Raw genomic sequence first — 15757 nt, forward strand, 5'->3', positions numbered from 1 at the left:
TGGGGCATCATTCCCGTTGGGGAAATGCCTCCAGAAACCATAAATGGGACAAAAAGATGTAATAAAGTAATGCAGAACCATACTAAGATGACAGAGGAAACTTATACAGTTCGAGAGAAATGGTCATCGCCGGGACAAAGGAGTGAATGCCTAAAATTACCAAATGCAGTTTTTTCAAAAATTGGGCGGTTCAAGGATGTAGGATGGTGTTCTTATGACGTAAAGAAAAAAAAAGACAAAAACCAGTCACTGAGTATTCTTATGAGATAGTATGTCAAGAAGGGAGGGAAGAATGGGAACAGTGGAAAACGATTTGGGGTCCCAGCTTGTTAGAATCTTACAGCTACATAGGACCAGTACATTGGTGTATCGAATGGTCAGGCCAAAGGGAACAAAAATATTTAAGAATGGTAGGGACTGAAGTGGTAAGACGGGATCGAATGACCCCCACACCTAGCTGGAATTGTAGCAAAATTATCACATGTGATACCCCTGAATCCCAAATTGGTTTAGTGCCAGTCCGGATACTACTAAAATGGGGCTGTGAATGTCAAAGATATAATCATACAATAACAGGAGAAATAAAGGGGGCTTGGAAAGATTGTCAGGCGACTACCGTCAGGAGTCCAGGGCATTCGGTGTGGGTAATGGGGCACGGACAATGGACTACCCATATGCCCATTAACGGCCCAGTCACGTAGATTACGTTAGGGGTCCCTACGCTCTGCCCTCTCTGGAAACAGTCTAAATTAACACAAAGGGAGATACAGTCACGAACAAAGAGAGAAACAAATGAGGTGGCAGAAGAACTAGGATTGGGAGATGAAGATGAGTGGCATGAACCCTCATCAGGAGTTAAATTTGGATGGGTACTGGAATCCCTGTTTGCACAAATTTCTACATATAGAAACCGGGAGATGCTGTACAAATTATTGGGACAAACTGAGAGGTTAGCCGCAGTTACAAAGAAAGGATTTAGGGATCTAAACTTACAGTTGCAAGCAACAACAAGAATGACAGTCCAAAATAGAATGGCATTAGATTTGCTCTTATTAAAAGAACACGGAGTCTGTGGATACCTCCAAGGAAAGGTTGATCATTGTTGTGTACATATCCCAAATGTCACAGAAGAAGTAGAAAAGGACGTAAGTCAATTGGAACAAATTGAAACAAAAGTGCATGAAGTCCAGGAAGAAGCTGAACATAATTGGGTAGGAGCACTATTTAGCTCCCTAGGAATCCAGGTCTCTGGTTGGATATCATCAATTGTACAATATGTAATAATGATTGTATTGATTATTGTAGTCTGCATGATTATGTATAGATGTCTTTTAGGAATGATTGCTAGAGAAGGAACTCATACTCGACGTGTCATGAGAGCACTAACCCGGAAAGAAGTAATCCTACCAATTCAAAGAGAAGACTCACCATCCTACTTAGAAACCATTACTTGAAGAATTGAGCATCCTTGCAGAAAATCTGAAGAATGCTCAAAAGGGGGGAGTTGATACCGAAAATAATGAGAAAAGAGCTAATGTAGATATAGCAATAGCAGTAGTTATGCTAAGGCTTAGAAAGCAGCAGTTCACAAGCAGGCCCTGGGAATGTACTAAGAACCACAAACTGATAATTAAAGGATCTAGTAGGGCATGCAGAACACAGAAAAATAAATAAATGATAAAGGTTAATGTATAATCAATGATAAAGGGTTCTGGTGGTGGGATGACAAGCAAGGGGGATTAAAGGGGGGTAACCTATAGTTTTGAGTAGACAAGCGTGTAGAATTTATGACTTTTAGAAATAATATCTACGAGATTTACGTAACTGTATTGTCTTGAAGAATGTGTACTATTGTACTATTGTATGTAGATCACTTTGTAAAAGGATATAAAAACCTGTCGAAAAAGGAGAAAGATGGGCTCTGACTTTGGACGCTAGTCCTCAGACCCCAGGGCCTTCAATAAAGTACCGCACTAAACAACCTAGTTGTTTCCTGTCTCTCTGACGGGCAACAGGCACAGGGGTAGGGAAAATGTATTGGCTGTGTGCAACAGAGCATTGAGAAAGCCCCTGGCCCAGGCAGCTGCTGCCATGTGGGCACAAGCTCTGCTGCCCAGGAGGGTCCCGTAGTGCAGGGGTTTGCAGATGGACACATAGCGGTCGTAGCACATGACGGTCAGAAGGAAATACTCTGCTGAAACAAAAAAAAGAAAGAAAAACACCTGAGCAGCACATCCTGAGTAGGAGATGTTCCTGGTGTCCCAGAGGGAATTGTGCATGGCTTTGGGGACAGTGGTGCAGATGCAGCCCAGGTCAGTGAGGGCCAGGTTGAGCAGGAAGAAGAACATGGGGGTGTGCAGGTGGTGGCCGCAGGCTACGGCGCTGATGATGAGGTCGTTGGCCAGGAGGGCAGCCAGGGAGATGCCCAGGAAGAGGCAGAAGTGCAGGAGCTGCAGCTGCCGCGTGTCTGCCAGTGCCAGCAGGAGGAAGTGGCTGATGGAGCTGCTGTTGGACATTTGTTGTCTCTGGCCATGGGGATCTGTTCATGGATAAAGGACAGTGACAAGTCAGCAGAGGCTGCTTTGAGCCAAACCTGGGCCATTCCCTATAGAATGTCCCGCTGTGACTCACCCACCCTTGTTTCTGGGAAACCTTCACCGAGGTCTGTGACTGATCTCCAGCTGTGCTTTCTAACTGTGCCAGAAGTAGCCAGGCCTGTGTGAGGGGGTTCTTGAGGAGCCATCCCTGCCCTGCAGCCCTGGGTTTGTGGCTTTGTGGCAGAGGGACAAGGCAGGATATTCAGGATTTGTCAGTGGAATCATTCCTTATGCAGAAAGGCTTGTCACCATCTGCACTCCCAGGTCTACAGGACATGGACAGCAGGGTAGAGATGCAAGGAATTATTTGCCTACTGACACATACAGTAGTTTCACGAATACAAGCCGCACGGATTATAAGCCGCACCCCCGGTGCCTCGACAATGTTGCTGTCTTTGTCAATAGATAAGCCGCACCCCGAATATTAGCCGCACTTTCGTTCGTCGCGAGAATCCGTGCGCAGCTTTCACAAATCGGCCAATTAGTAACAGGATCGCGGCATGGCGGGCTTTACTGGCTCGGGGTGGGGCCAGGCAGGCTCGGCCCGCTCATGGCTGCCGACGGGGCCGGGTGGCCCAGCTCAGCGCCACGGCTCGGCGGGGCTGGCCGGGTGGTGCTGCCGCCGCCGCCGCCGGGCTCGCTGGTCCCCCTCTCCCGTCAGCACCGCCGCGTTCGCTCACGCCGCTTTCGCTCGCGCCGCTTTCGCTCGCGCCGCGTTCGCTCGCGCCGCTTTCGCTCGCCCCGCGCCTCGCTCGCCCCGCGCCGCGTTCGCTCGCGCCGCGTTCGCTCGCCCCGCGCCTCGCTCGCCCCGCGCCGCGCCTCGCTCGCCCTGCCGGCAGGGCTGCCGCCGCCGCCGCCAGGCTCGCCGGCCGCCCCCTCCCGTCTGCACCGTCGCCGCGTTTGCTCACCCTGGCCGGCACTGCAGGCCCCCGCACCGCCGGGCTCCCCCATGCTGCTGGCCCCGATTCTGCTGGGCTTCCCCCGCTGCCAGGCAGCCCCACCCGCCGGCCTTCCTGCTTCTGCCATGCTCCCCTGCACTGCTAACCCCAGTTCTCCCAGGCTCCCCCACCCTACTGACCCGGCTCTGCCGCCCCCCTGCCCCGCCCTGCTGGCTCAGGCTCTGCCGCCCGCCCCCACACTGCTGGCCCCGCCTCTGCCAGGCTTTCCCACCTCTGCCGGGGCCGGCCGGGCTCCAGCTTGGCTTGGGGCTGCCGCGGGCTCTCACTTCCGTGTTGGCAGCTTTTAGAATTTTGTTAATGTATTAGCCGCCCCGGAATATTGGCCGCACTTCCGGGTTTCCACCAAAATTTTGGTCAAATTGGTGCGGCTTGTATTCGTGAAATTACTGTAGTTTCTGTTTCTCTGCAGTCAGAAATCTCCAAAATTTCTGTAGCACTCAGAGTTTGCCACTGAGAGATGTGAGAGGCAAAGGATTCCCTGTGGCTCAGGGCAAGGTGAGGGCCTGGATGGGCTCATTCCCAACTGCTCTGGCTTTGCAATTTTGGCTGGAATCAGAGCACAATCACACCCCTGTGTCACCCTGGGATAAACCAGACCCTGTCCAGAGCAGTGGGATCCCTGAATGTCTCACCCTCTCTAAGCTCTCTGAGCAAGGTCTCAGCACCCCCTTCTCCCAAGGACACTCAAGGCTCCCTTGGCAAACCCAACAGCATTTCCTCAGCTGTGGCATCTCTGCATTTCCCCGTGGGAAATTCAGGGAATTCCGACAGACTCTGGCACAGATTTGCACCCAGGAGGGCAGCTCAGAGCTGGAAAGGGCACAGCAAGGAGACCCCCGGGTGTGCCCATGATGGGATCTCAGGGAGGGGGCTCAGCTCATTCCCCTCTCCCACGGACTGCTTTGCCCACACCCTCACAGCTCCCAGGGAAGCTTGGACACTCCATTCCCATGGACATCCCTGCCTGGCAGGAATCCCAAGGGCAGTGCCTGACTCAGTTGCTGCAAACCCCAGAGCCTCCCTGAGAGCACCAGATAACAATGACAGCATCAGAGGAGTGCAGAAACGAGAGAAGATGTTGTGGTGCTGTGCCTGGGAGGGCAGGGCAGAGACAGCCGGGCACTCAGGGCAGTGTTCCCGTACCCAGCTGTGCACGGCACCTCCCACACACCAACAGTGCCCTCCTGCCCCCAGCACTACTCTGTTCAGCCCCCTCTCCTTCCCTGAGAATCTCCCTGGGCCTGGACATTCCCTCCTGAGAGCTCCCCTGTCCCTGCCAGGCTCACAGAGCCCAGCCCACCCTCTGTGCACTCACCCAGCCCTATAGAAACCTGCCTGACTGCAGGTCCCTGCCTGGGGCAGGGTCTGTCTGCAGGTGGGCAAGGGCAGCTCAGGAGAGCCCTGCTGGCCTTGCCAAGGTGATGCTGGTGCTGCCCAGGGCTGAGGAGTTGCTGAAGGCCCTTTGGGAGGCTCCCAGCAGAGAGAGTGACCGGCCAAAGTTACAGATCTGGAGTCTCTGTAAATGTTCAAACATTACTTTGATGATCCTGTGTGTCCCTTTCAACTCAGAATGTTCTGTGATTCTGGGATACAGTTCCTGTTCTGCTTCTCTCATCTCCCTGTGGTCTATAATCAAAAGAGAAAAAACCTTTCAAACAGTATTAGAACAATAAAGTAAAAACCAGACCTTTATTGGAAGCTTCCAGGTGTCCCAGTGGGGATGTGGCACACCCAGCCCCCGATTCCAGCAATTTCTTAAGGTTGAATAATTGGGATATTTAACAGGAACATCCAAAAAGAGATTTGGTTTTCCCTGTTACACACTCCTGGGTAAAAACACTGGAGTAGGTCCAAGAGTTTCTTTGTCCCAATTTTTTTATGATTGCTCACATATTGATTAAAAAAACCAATTATTCTTGTAGGTCCTCCCCTTGATAATAAGAGTATAGAGTATTTCAGGAATGTATTTAGAAGGCCAGCTTATTGTTCTAAAATCTAAGAGAAAGGTTAGGGAATGTCCTAGAGTTAATTAAGGATTATAGTTATATAGGCATATAATAGTACTTTAGTAGAGATAATTAAGAGTTTAATAGAGTCAATTAAGGGTTATAATTTTATAACTATATAATAATAGTTTACAGAGCTATTAATATATGAAAAATAATTAAAAAGTAAAAATATTTTTTGTCATTACCCCAACTTTCCCATACTTCTCCAAGGAGGAAATTGAAAACACTCTCATGAAATCATCTGATCATTACAGTAATCCCAGGCTTACCTTCTTCTGGGAAGCGTTCTCCAGAGCTGTGCCCAGCCTGGTCTGGAGCTGGGAGCAGCCCTGCCCCACCCAGCACCTCTCAGCAGCAGCCCCTGCCCTGCTCAGGGTCAGTCTTTGTCCCCACAGCTTCTCCCCAGTGCTGTGAGCAGCTCCCAGGGCTGGCTGAGAGCTGTCCCTGGCAGGCAGCAGAGTCCCTGCCCCAGTACAGCGCCCTGGGCTGCAGGACCCTGCTCTGCAGGACAGCCCTGGGCACCCCTGGCTGCAGCCCCGGCTGCTCAGCCCTGCAGCAGAGCCTGGAACAGGGAGCTGCCTTGGGCTGTGCCTCAGGTGCTGCAGCAGGGAAACCCTGCCCTGCCCTGGGGCCACATCCCCTGCACTGCAGCAGCTCTGAGAGTCCTCCTGGAAGGTCCTAAAAGCTGTGGGATGTTCCAGCTTCAGGAGATCCCTGTAGGAACTGCAGCTTATTGTCCCACAGCCACACAGTGACAGTTTCAAACACTGAGGATATCTGCTCCAGTGAGTACTCAGTGAGCTCTGCTCTGTGCTTCCAACCCAGGCTGAGTTTAACCCCTCTGTGCCTCTGTGCTGTGCCCAGGGTGGCTGCAGGCAGTGGCCCAACCCTGCTGGGCTGTGCACAGGAGCTGCTCCTGGGCAGATCTGGCTCTCTGCTGCGCTGCCCTTGCCAGGAGCTGCCTCTGTGCCAGGAGCCCAGCCCAGCTCAGCAGCACAGGCACAGCACAAGGACTTTAATGACCCTCTTGGGGTTTGTGCTGAGGCCCTGGACATCAGTCCCTGAGAGGGAGCTGAAAAAACCTCTCAAGAGCTTCACCAGAATCAAACTTTAAAGTTTCTTAAAGTTTTAATGGGTTCCACTGAGGGAAACGACTGAGAAAGTGTGCCAAGATTGCAGTTAGAGCAGGAAATTGGAGGCAGGGATGACAGGTGGGGACAAAGAGAAGCCAAGTCTTGGTGCCCTGGGGCACAGCAGGGTCTGTGCCACCAAGGGCTCTGAGGAGACACCTTGTCCTGAGGCACTGGGGCCTCCTGGCACAGCCCCAGCAGGGCTGGGCACTGTCACCCCTTGTCCTGCCCTCAGCATCCCCCCACATCCCAGTGGCCTCAAGGATGTGCTGGGACCAGTCCCTGGGGAGCCTTGGTCAGGAATGGCCCTGGGGGGCTCCTTCCTGCTTCCAGGGACTGCAGGTTTTTCCAGGGACTTTGGGTTTTGCTTTTGCCTTCGAGTCTCTGAGAACTTTGTGCAATCATGGCCTCCAATTATCTGCTTTAATTAGTCCCTTGAGAGTCATTGTCAGTTACAACACTCCGTGGAGTTCATTAATACTTCAAGATACTTATTTTTTTTATGCTACTTTCCTTTTTCTCTTCTTCTCTGAGTCTCTGAGAAGTTTTTGGGCAATCATGGCTTCCACTTCTCCAAGGAGTCCATGAGGAGCCTGTGTTGGGGATGGACCTCAGTGGGACCCATCAATGCTTTCAGACACTTTGGGTTTTTCTTCTGACTTGGACTCCTGGAAAGGTTTGTGCAATCTCCTCTCAGGCCCTGAGGTTCAAGGGCTCAGCACCAAATGCACCACGGGGCTCATTGGGATCAAGCAAGTCCTGACAAACCATGGCTCTGACTTGATTTCACTCTGGTCTGGTGCAGCTCATGGGAAGTTTTCCTACTACAGTTATGGAGAAATATTTCAACGAACTTCTGTTTTAAAGGGTGTCTTTTTTTACTGTTTCTCTTTAGAGCCGAGGTCATTCCAGCTTTCTGTGATAGGTGTTGATCCTGGTTCTCTCCTCAGGAGGTCTGGCCTGGCCAGAGAAGCTGTGCCCTTAGCTTAGACCCAGTGTGGACAACCTTGCTCCACATTCCCAAACTCCATCCTGTCTGTCCTCACTCATCTGGGACATGCTTGGCTTTGAGATCTGGCTGCACATAGCCAAAACTGATTTTTTTTCCTTTTTAAATTTTTTGAAGCCGTCTAAAAATCCTAATTTCCCTATTTAAAATTGACACCTTCCTTTAGTGTGTGCCAAGCCCAAGCTGCCACCAAAGAGATTTCTCTTCCCAAGGCAGAGATATGCAAGAACTGTTTTAGACCTTTGGACTCTCTTGATTCCCTGAGGCCTTGCAGTGTCACCATGCACTCTTGGTTCTGTGAGGTTCTGTAGTGTCACAATGGATGTTTGGTTCCATGTGCCCCACAGTGTCACAGTGGTGTCCTTTCTCCTGTGTCACCCAGCAGCAAACCCCACTGCCAGGGCCCAATGCCTGGGAAGAAGGAGGAGGGGGCACATTTGGAGAGATGGTTTTTGTCTTCCCAGGTCACAGACGTGGGGTGGGGCCCTGCTGTCCTGGAGATGGCTGAACACCGGCCTGCCCATGGAAGGGGGAAGAGACAACAACCTCTGTCCATGGAACCACAACAGCAGAGAGGCCTGTGTAGAGAGTTAGGGACATGCGTGGGGGAGGGTAATGCAAGCTTTGCGAAAAGCTCGGGAGGAACAAGAGACCTGGAAAGCCACGCGAACTTGTTTGCTAGCCACGCCGCAGTTGGGTATTGGGGCCGCGACGCAAACTGTGGAGGAATTGGAAGCAGTCGGGCGCGGGGATTCCGGTGCTCCATAACCCGCTCCGTTACCCCCGGGAGAGAACTCACCACCATCGGAGGCGGGGGAACACGCGCGGGCGTTTTGGCAGGGGCTCACGGAGGAGGCGCGGGTTGCGGACATAGTATCGGAGCCCGAAACAGCCGCGGAATTAAAGGGAAAACCGCCGCCGTATGGGTTTGAAAATGGCGCCGGACTGCATGTCTATGACGCGGGGGGCGGAAAAGCCGAGAGTACGGTGAACGGCGCAGGCGCGGGCGAGGGGGGCGGAGGGACGGCCCCTGAGAAGGCGCCCAAGACCAATCACAGCGCTCATTTTAAATCAAGTCCTTATAGGGCAAGAACCTCCCCCAGCAGGAGGCGGAGGGAGCCCAGGGGGAGGGAACGGCCCGACCCCCGCAAGAAGGGGCGGGGTTGGAGCCCGAGAAACTGGCTGGGCTCTCCGGAAGCGCCCCGTCAGTCGACTTCCGGCTCGGACATTGACTCGAGCTCCGACGAGCTGGAGAGCTGGTTGGAGGACGAGTCTGATACCGGATCGGGTTTTAACAAACAGGGAGCGGCGGCATATAAGATCACTAGCTGCAAGGCTCCGGCATGGGTTAAGGGGATATTAGAGAAAGATCGAACCCCGCTTACAGACTGGAGAAAAATAAAGATAGCTTGTGCGGAGTGGACTCCGTCCGCCAGGCTTGTGTTCCCGGTCCGCGTGGGTGGCGCGGGCGGAAACCAAAGAACCTACTCGCCGGTAAACCCGAAAGACGTGCAGGCAATTGTTAAAGCCGTTGCGGACAGGGGGATTAATTCTGCCATGGTTTCCACACTCATCGATAGCGTTTTTGGAGGCGATGATATGCTTCCCTTTGATATCAAACAGACGTGCAGGCTGATTTTCGATGGGGTGGGGATGATCGTTTTTAAACAGGAATGGGAGGACAATTGTGTAAAGCAGCTAGCCTTAGTAACGGGGGCAGACCATCCACTGCACGGCTCCAGCATACAGAGGCTAATGGGCACAGACCCCACTATGATCACCCCCCAGGCACAGGCAGAGGGCCTGTGGGCCCATGAGGTTATGACAACGACCCGAGCTGCCCGGGAAACCATCCGTGCTGCTTCCAAAGTAATAGCCAGGCCATCGCCATGGTCCACCATAAAGCAGAGTGAGAGTGAGAGCTTCACTCAGTTTGTGGACCGCCTTCAGGCAGCACTGGACTCTTCAGTATTACCTTCAGAGGCGAAGGGTCCTGTGCTTGCAGACTGCCTGCGCCAGCAATGTAATTCAGCCACCAAGGACATTTTAAGATCACTGCCACCTGGGTCCAATGTTGCTGCCATGATCAGACATGTTGCAAAGGAAGAACACCTAACTCCCATCCAAGCAGCAGTTCACACTGCAATAATCAGTGTTATGGCATGCTTTAATTGTGGTCAAGCAGGCCACGTGGCAGTCAACTGCCCCCAGTCGGGGCACCCACCAGCAGCTGTTCCATCACGCCAGGGGAAACTTAGAGGACCATGCTGGGCTTGTGGAAAGAAGGGGCATCTAGCTAAAGAATGCAGATCCAAGCCTCAGGGAAACGGGAAGGGGAGGGGGCAGCCGGGCCGTACCCAACCTCCTCCCTCCTGGAACATGAAGCGGCCCAGCAACTGCAACCCCCAATGGGGCACAGGGCTTCCATGCCCACCACCCTCTCAAGAAATCTCCAACTTCGTCGCCCAGCCAATGGCCCAATCAAACCCATCTGCATCTCAGGAATACCAAGAACAACTCCCTGGGGGCGAGGCCCCTGGGTGGCTTTGGTCATGAAAGCGTGGGAACAAGACCCATGGGTGGCCGTCGCCGTGAAGGTGGGCAGGCACTCACTGATCGTGTGGGCAACGTGCCGTCTCCACAACAGCTCCGGCGACCCAGACATCTGCCTTCCCTTTTGGGTGGACACAGGATCAGACGTCACCGTCATCCCAGACATACACTGGCCTCTTCCATGGAAGCTAGAAGAAGCCCCCATGGTGGGCAGAGTTGGAGGAATGTCCCGGGCCCGCAAAAGCACCCAGCCAATAGCAATAACACTCTGCACTGAGAGAGGACCAGGAAGGACTATCACCCTTATTACATACATTATGTCGGATTGCCCACCCTTGTTAGGGAGAGATGCCCTAGCCCTACCGGATGTTAGGGTGACAAATTTGTTCTAAGGGCCACTGTCGCATACCCACCACTGCCCATCAAGCTGACCTGGAAATCAGTCGATCCGGTGTGGATCGAGCAGTGGCCCTTGTCCAAGCCTCGAATGACTGCCCTCCTTGAGCTAGTTAGCCGTGAGCTGCACAAGAATCATATAGAACCCTCCACAAGCCCGTGGAACACCCCAATCTTCGTAATACCTAAACGGTCTGGTGAAGGCTTTCGTCTCTTGCACGACCTGCGAGAAGTGAACAAGAGAATCCAGCCCATAGGCCCCGTGCAAACCTTGCTGCCCATGAACTCGATGATACCGAAAGGACAACCCTGTGCAGTGCTCGACATCAAAGACTGTTTCTTTTCTATTCCCCTGCACGAGGACGACAAGGAGCGGTTCGCCTTTTCCATCATCTTTCCGAACAGCCAACGGCCCAACCTACGCTTCCAGTGGAGATTGTTACCCCAAGGAATGATCAACTCCCCTACCATCTGCCAGATCACAGTAGACCGAGCACTAGCACCAGTCCGGCAGAGCAACCCGACCGCTACCGTCATGCAGTATATGGACGACATCCTGATCGCCGCACCATCAACGAGACAAGTAGACCAGCTGGTATCAACCATCTCCGAAACCCTGAAGACAAACGGCTTCGAGATGTCGAAGCTAGCACCACAATGTTTGTTAATGTTGTTTGTTTACATTGCACTGGCATTGTATGTTATTAGCCATCCAGAAGAATGTTACTTTCTTTAACATTATAAGTTTAGTAAATCGAAATTATGTGGATTGGTTTAGTGGAAAATATTTCACAGTCAAATTAAACTTGCATAGTTTTCTACCACTTATTAAAATTGAGTAAAAGTTTAATCTAAAAATATAATAGAAAAATGTTTTGCCTAGTTTAATGTTTCAGCCCTGGCCAGGCTGGAATATTAGCTAAGCAAAAGAATGTTTACTATCAAAACCCTCTCAGCCTGTTTCAATTGTGGCCAGGTTGAAACTTGCTGACAAGGGGAGAAAATTGTAACATTCAAATATTTCTGAGTTAAAATTGAAATCAAGTAATTTGGACTAGTTGATTTAGCCTTGCGAAAGCTAAAACCTTTTCCTTTGAGATAAACATGAAGAATCTTATCCAGAGAAGATTCTCCTAAGTTATCGTGTAAAAGGAAAATTCTTGAACAATATTAAACACTAAAATTGAATTGTAAAATATCAACAATTATAATTCTCATCAAGCTAAAGTAATTCAAAGCAAAAACGAACTAGGGAAATAGGAACAAAGTCAAAAGCTAGTGCTCACGGGGTGAGGGTATGCGGTGTCTACTCAAATCTATCAAACCAGACCTTCAGAGTAAAACTAACGAAAGTTGTGAGATTCTATTTGCAGGACCAGATCATCGGACACCCCCGCAACCCACGCACCCCACTACCTGAAGAGAGGGAGAAACCATCAAGCAGCCTGGCACCACCCAAGATGCCAGCGAACCCGGAGGGAAAAGAAGCCCAACCGGGACAGTTTGAGCCATGGTTCAACCGGTCTCCATGGCTCACCACCCTAATTTCTTCCCCAATAGGCCCATTCGCCATGATCTTACTAACACTAACCTTCGGGCCTTGCATTTTAAACAAATTAGTGCTACTTGTTAAAAAGCGTTTAGAAGCGGTTAACATTATGTTTGTCGAACGCCGACAATTACTTTGAAGCGTTCCTGTTACTAACACACTTACAATTTTGTGTACTAATCTTACTAACCCACGAAATTTTTATAACATTTACCTTTTACACATTTTTACTAACCATGAGAGAGGGGGGAAATGTAGAGAGTTAGGGACATGTGTACGGAAGATATCGTGCTGTACGGTTAGTTAGGACACACCCCCCCTCTGTAACCAGACCCCTGCCCTGTACCTGGATGTACCTTGCTGACGTAAGCAGGAGGAAGTGACAGTAACTACCCAGGCTATAAGAACCCTTGAAACCCCCCAGTAAACGCCATTTATTTTCCACCACATTGGTGTCAGGAGCATTTGGACCGAGTGACTCTGAGGTTGAGTCACCGTGCCGGGCCAAAGATCAGGTCGCCACGCCTTGAGAAGGCGACAGGCCTGGCTGAGGGTTGGGCTTAAAACACTGTCACCAGCAGAGGAAACATCAATCTGAGAGGAAAGACGTGTGCTCGTGTCTTTACAAATCGTTAGGTGGGTGAAGGGATGGATGTTAAGGTCTTTGAAATGTGTCATAATGTTTCTACAGACTTTGGGCCGTAGGTTTATTACTGGGCCTGGACAGCTTGGCTCCTGACACAGACAGGGGTCTGCACAAGGCTGAACTTCTGAACTGGAGGTAGGATGGGTTGTGAAAAGATAAAGAACAATGTCCTGCCTGGTTTCAATGGATGGCCCATTAGCAGAACATCTCCTACGGAGATAAGCATCACCGCCCCCACTCTCAACAGATGGTAATAGAATAGACCTTTTATCACACTCTGTATTGTAACTCAAGACATTATTCACCCCTTATTCTATTACCATCTGCATAATGACACTTTACACACTGTTTTCACTTAAGATTAGGTTTTTTGTGGTACACAATGGGATTCTCTATTTTTCTGCATTACCCACCAAGTGTAACTAGGTTTTTGAGCAAAAAAAATCCCACGGACAGGTTTGTTTTTGCTCGTGGTGGGACTAATCTAAACAGTCTTACCTAAAATATCTTTCATGTGTACTATAGGGACTTTATTTCTATTTACCGAGTGTAAGGGTTCAGACTGGGCAGGACTAGTGAGGCCCGTTGTGACATTCTGGATCCTCCAAGACTCAATGGGCCATTTTGGCACAATGGGGCCTCATCAAATGAAGAGGCCATAGTGACACCATGGGGCCTCACAGAACCAAGGGTCCATTGTGACTCTATGGGCCCAACAGTACCAATGGGCAATTATGGCACCAAGGGGCCTCACAGAAACAAGGTGCCGTTGTGACACTATGGGGCTTCATCGAACCCAGGGGCCACTGTGACTCCATGGAGCCTCACAGAACCAAGGGGCTGTTGTGATACCATGCGACCCCATAGAAACAAGGGTCCATTGTGACTCCATGGGACTAATGGAACCAAGGGGCCATTGGGACACCATGGGGCATCACAGAACCAATGGGCCACAGTGGCATCTTTGGACCTCAGGGAAACATGGAGCCATTGCTACACCATGGGGCATAATACAACCAAGGTGCCATTGTGACACCAATGGGCCTCATAGAACCAAGGGCCATTGTGACACCATGGGGACTCATAGAATCAAGTGGTCATTGTGATACCATGTGTCCTAAAAAAAACAAGGGACCTCTAGGACACCATGGGGCCAAACGGAACCAAGGCGCCATGTGACAGCATAGGGCCTAACAGAACCAAGGGTCTATTGTGACACAATGGAGCCTGAAAAAACCTAAGGCATGTTGTGACTCCATGGGGCCTTATGGAACCAAGGGACCATTGTGGCACCATGGGGCATCGTGGGAACAAAGGGCCATTGTGACATCATGGGCCTTCATAGAACCAAACAGCAATTATGACTCCATGGAACCTCACTGAACAAAGGGGCCGTTGTGACTCTTGGGTGCCTCATAGAACCAAGGCATTATTGTGTAATAATGGGGCCTCACAGAACCAGGTGCCATTGTTACACAATGGGGAGTCACGGAGCCAAGGGGCCATTGTGATGCCATGGAGCCTCAGGGCACCAAGGGTCTTTTGTGACACCACTGTGGACAACGGAATCAGGGGCCATTGTGACACCATGTGTCCTCAGGGCGCCAAGGGGCCATTGTGATACCACTGGTCCTTAGGGCATCTAGGATTGATGGTGACACCATGGGGCCTCAGGGAACCAAAGAGCCACTGTGGAAACAAGGCTCCTATAGGAACCAAGGGGGCATTTTGACACAATGGGATCTGAGAGAACCAAGGTGCCATTGTGACACCATGGGACCTAAAAGAACCAAGTGTACATTGTGACACCGTAGGGCCTAACTGAACCAGGTGACAAATTTGACAGCATGGGGCCTCACAGAACCAATGAGTCACTGTGACACCAGGGGGTTCATAGAACCAAGGGGCCATTGTCAATGCCTGCGTTATCATGGAACCAAGGTACCAGTGTGACACAATGGGGCATAATGGAACCAAGGAGCTATTCTAACACCATGGATCCTAACTGCACCAAGGGTTGATTGTGACACCATGGCACCTAATTTAATCAAGCGGCCATTGTGACACCATGGGTCCTGAGCACACCAAGGATCCATTTTGACACCATGTCACCAAATAGAAGCAAGGGGCTGTTCTGATACCATGGGGCCTCATAAAACCAAGGGTCCATTGTGACAACATGGTGCCCAATGGAATCAAAGGGTCATTGTGACACCATGAGTCCTAACAGAACCAAGGGGAAATTGTGACACCATAGATCCTCATGAAACCACAGCGTCATTGTGACACCATCGCACCCAATGGGATCAAGTGTCACTTGTGAAACCATGGGGCCTGAGAGAATTAAGAGGCCCTTGTGACACCATAGAGCCTCATAAAACCAGGGTCCATTATGACACTATGGTGCCACACGGAATCGAAGATTTATTGTGACACCATGGGGAGTCACAAAACTGAGGGTCCTTTGTGACACCATGGTGCCTAACAGAACCAAGGGTCCTTTGTGACATCATGTGGTCTAATAGATCCAACGGGCCATTGTGACAACATGGCGCCCCACAGAACCAAGGGGCAACTGTGGCAGCATTTGTCCTTATTGAACTTTATTTGGGTTCGTGGGGACACCATGGCATCTAAGTGAACCAGGGTTCCATTGTGACACCATGCTGCCTTATGAATTGAGGGGATGATTGTGGCACCATGTGGACTAACAGAACCAAGAGGCCATAGTGAAACCATGGGACCCTAAGGAACCAATGCGTCACTGTGACACCACGAGCCCAAATGGTACAAAGGGGCCATTGTGACGTGATGGGACTCAGAGCAGCACGGGGCCACTATGAAACCATGGAGCCCAAGAGAACCAAGGGGCCCTTGTGACACCATGGGTCCTCAGTGCACCAAGGGGA

The 15757-nt window shown here is 51.0% G+C and overlaps 1 protein-coding gene across 1 annotated transcript; it reads right to left on the reverse strand.

Moving 5' to 3' along the window:
* Positions 1-1982: 1982 nt before the first annotated feature.
* LOC117011593 (olfactory receptor 14J1-like) lies at positions 1983-2910 on the reverse strand. Its single transcript, XM_033087011.1, has 2 exons — positions 2632-2910; positions 1983-2539 (listed from the first exon to the last, which is right to left on the reverse strand). Exons 1-2 carry the CDS (start codon positions 2741-2743, stop codon positions 1983-1985), a joined length of 669 nt encoding a protein of 222 aa, XP_032942902.1. The 5' UTR covers positions 2744-2910.
* Positions 2911-15757: the final 12847 nt, after the last annotated feature.

The sequence above is a fragment of the Catharus ustulatus genome, unplaced genomic scaffold (genome assembly GCF_009819885.2).
Source record: "Catharus ustulatus isolate bCatUst1 unplaced genomic scaffold, bCatUst1.pri.v2 scaffold_98_arrow_ctg1, whole genome shotgun sequence".
In the NCBI taxonomy this organism is placed as follows: domain Eukaryota; kingdom Metazoa; phylum Chordata; class Aves; order Passeriformes; family Turdidae; genus Catharus; species Catharus ustulatus.